This window comes from Myotis davidii, unplaced genomic scaffold (genome assembly GCF_000327345.1).
Source record: "Myotis davidii unplaced genomic scaffold, ASM32734v1 scaffold745, whole genome shotgun sequence".
NCBI classification, from domain to species: domain Eukaryota; kingdom Metazoa; phylum Chordata; class Mammalia; order Chiroptera; family Vespertilionidae; genus Myotis; species Myotis davidii.
This window is the reverse complement of record NW_006297146.1, coordinates 140569-143303: the sequence shown is the minus strand read 5'-3', so window position 1 is coordinate 143303 and position 2735 is coordinate 140569. Positions and strand designations below refer to the sequence as shown.

General features: G+C 58.9%; 1 protein-coding gene across 1 annotated transcript in view; it reads left to right on the top strand.

Annotated features, from left to right (window-relative positions):
- Window positions 1-2272, top strand: part of ADCY5 (adenylate cyclase 5) — a gene marked incomplete at its 5' end in the record, with an annotated part of 169859 nt that extends 167587 nt beyond the window's left edge. Inside the window, one exon of the mRNA XM_006772897.2 lies at window positions 1273-2272. Coding sequence (XP_006772960.1) covers window positions 1273-1401 — 129 coding nt within the window. The remainder of the gene's footprint in view (window positions 1-1272) is intronic.
- Between the last annotated feature and the right edge of the window lie 463 nt (window positions 2273-2735).

Below are 2735 nucleotides of genomic sequence, written 5' to 3'. Positions count from 1 at the left end.
CTGCATTTCTTTGTTTTCCTCAGGGCTTTCTTGATTCGTTCTGCTTCAATCTGACAGCAGAGAAGCCTGGACTGGGCACCCCCACTTCCCATACCCCAGTTCTCTGTGAGCTGTGGGCAGGCCCCTTAGCTTCCCTGGCCTCCGTTGTCCCAAATGCTAATGGAGCTTGTTTTATGGCTTCTGCTCACACTGACACCACTCATATGTCCCCTAACGTCTCTTTCCTGCGAGGACTCTGAACACAGGGGTTGGCTCTGAGCATGGCCCTGGCCAGCCCAGCCCGGCCTGCTGTCTGAGGGGCCTGGTCAATGGCCTCTCCCTCCATCCCTGTGCCAAGGGAGAAGCGATAGCAGATGGGAACTGGGGATCGTGAGGGGAGATGAGGAGAGAGGAACGTGTGTTTGCAGAGCTCCTGACCTCACCCATGACAGGTGTGAGCGATGCTGTCAGCAGCCACACAACAATCCAGCACCTCTGCTGGCAAAGGGCCTCGCCATTGGCAAATACACTTGGTGACACGGCAGGGTCATCTCCCGGCAGCCCTCCCAGAGGTTTCTGGCCCTGTCTTCCCTGGCCTGGCGGCTGGGCTGGGCCGGAACGCTTGCTGGGGAGTTGCCGCTGGCTGGCGGAGGCGTGCTGGCCGTTCTCAGAAGTGGCTCTTGGATCACCTTGTGAGGCATTGGTCCTCTGCTGCTCCCATCACCCCCTCCTCCCCCTCCCCCTGCACAAGGGTAGTGTGATGGCCGGAGCCACCTGTGAGTTCTCCTCTTTGTTCCAAAAGCTGAAGGAGAGACGGGAGGTGCGCCACGAACTGAGGCCGGCCCTGCCTGGCCTAGCTGCGTATCCTCAGGCAGTGACTCAGATGTTTAGAGCCTGAAATCATAGTACTTCACTCACAGGGTTGGTGAGGTCAGCATCCTCACTCTCCCTGTGGGTCACCTAGAATACTTCTGCTCTGTCCTGGAGGGAGACCTTGGAAAACGCCCCAGGCAGGTGCGTGGTTGGGTCAGGAGTTCCTCCCACCGACTCAGCCTCTGCACTTCTCACGTGGACTACGGCCACGCTGAGCGGCACTGCAAGGGCACCGGAGGCTCGCCGCTGCTGGCACAGCACGGAGAGGCACTTTCCTGGGCAAGCAGTGTCCGTCCCTGGGAGCCTGGGCCAGGGAGATGCCCCCGCCCGCCCTTCTGTGTCAAAGGCAGCTCTGCCCGCGGGCAGATTCACGGCTCCGGTCGTGGATGGCCTGTCCTCCCTCCTCCTTTGCCTCCTCAGGTCACCACGGACATGTACCAGGTGCTGGCTGCCAACACGTACCAGCTGGAGTGCCGGGGTGTGGTCAAGGTCAAGGGCAAAGGCGAGATGATGACCTACTTCCTCAACGGAGGGCCCCCGCTCAGTTAGCAGCTGCCAGATGACGATGCCAGGCAGCTGGCCTCTGGAGAAACACAACGGCTTCTTTGTGTGCCGGGCGGGCGGGTGGAAGCCCGCGCCCCCGCCCAGGTGGCCGCGCCCTTGAGATTTTCCACGTTGATTCCAAAAGCAGTTTCTGCCTTCGTGGGCGGGCAGCAGCCTCTGTCCCAGGCAGGGTGCCTGCGTCCTGCGAGCACCACACTGACCAAAGATGACTCCCTCTGGAGAAGACTCCGCTGGACGTGACCTGGATCTTGAGTTTTCTCACGGGTGCTGCTGCTGCGCGGGTGGAGGAGCTCCTGGCTCGTGGATCGGCGTATGGCCACCCAGCGCGAGGGCAGGGCTGAGGGAGAGGCCTGGGGGGAAGGCGAGCGACTCTGGCTGGAGGGAGCCTAGGGGCTCTGAGGGGTCTGCTTTTCTAGACGAGCCTTTAAACTTCAGGCAGACCTGGCCCCTGCCCCATGGAGGCAGCCGCCGGGCAGGAGTGCTGGCTTTGGAAGGACTGTGGCCTTCACCACAGTCGCCCCTCCACCCACACACACACACACACACACACAGACAATGCCCCTCCGCGGGGAAGAGAACTAACTGCGAGCGGGAGGCCAGAGGACTCGAAGCCAGGAGTGGCGGTTCTGAGAAAAGGAAAATATTTATTAAATAAAACAAAACCTGTTTCTGCGCCCTTCTTTAGCCTCTGCTAGTTGTCCACGTGCGAGAGACCCACTGGCCACCGGGGACGCTGCTGGGGAGGGAGGCCGGGTCCCAACTTGTCTTTTTGTATTTTTTATTTTGTATTATTGAAAACCTTGGAGATCTAACAAATATACCAAATTCTATATTTTGTAAATTCTCTATATTAGAACACAGCTGTGCTGCACAGCGGGGCGTGTGTGTGCTCATTTGTACTGTCCATACGTCCAAGTGTGCATGGTGTGTGCGTGCGTGTGTGTCTGTGCTGTGGAACTGGCCACGTACAGGACGCCTGTTTTCCTCACTTCGGATTTGGCAGTTTTGGGTTTTCCCAGGTCCAACCCGAGCAGGGAGTGTGCCCTTTTGGGTTACCGTATGTTCTAAAGATTAAGTAGGAAGATGCGTGGACACATTGCCCGTCTCTCTCTAACACACAGACACACACAGATCACTGCCCCTGGGAGAAATGCAAATGGAATAAGAAGGAAACAGAAAGCTGCTCTCCCCTCTCGCTCCCTGAGACCTCAGCCCTTCGCTGCCTGCAGGCGGGTCCCGGTGCTCAGCCTGGTGGAGGCAAGGAAGCCTGCCGGCCTCTCTCGATTGGCCGAGGTGCCTCTCCCGAAGATGGTCCCTCA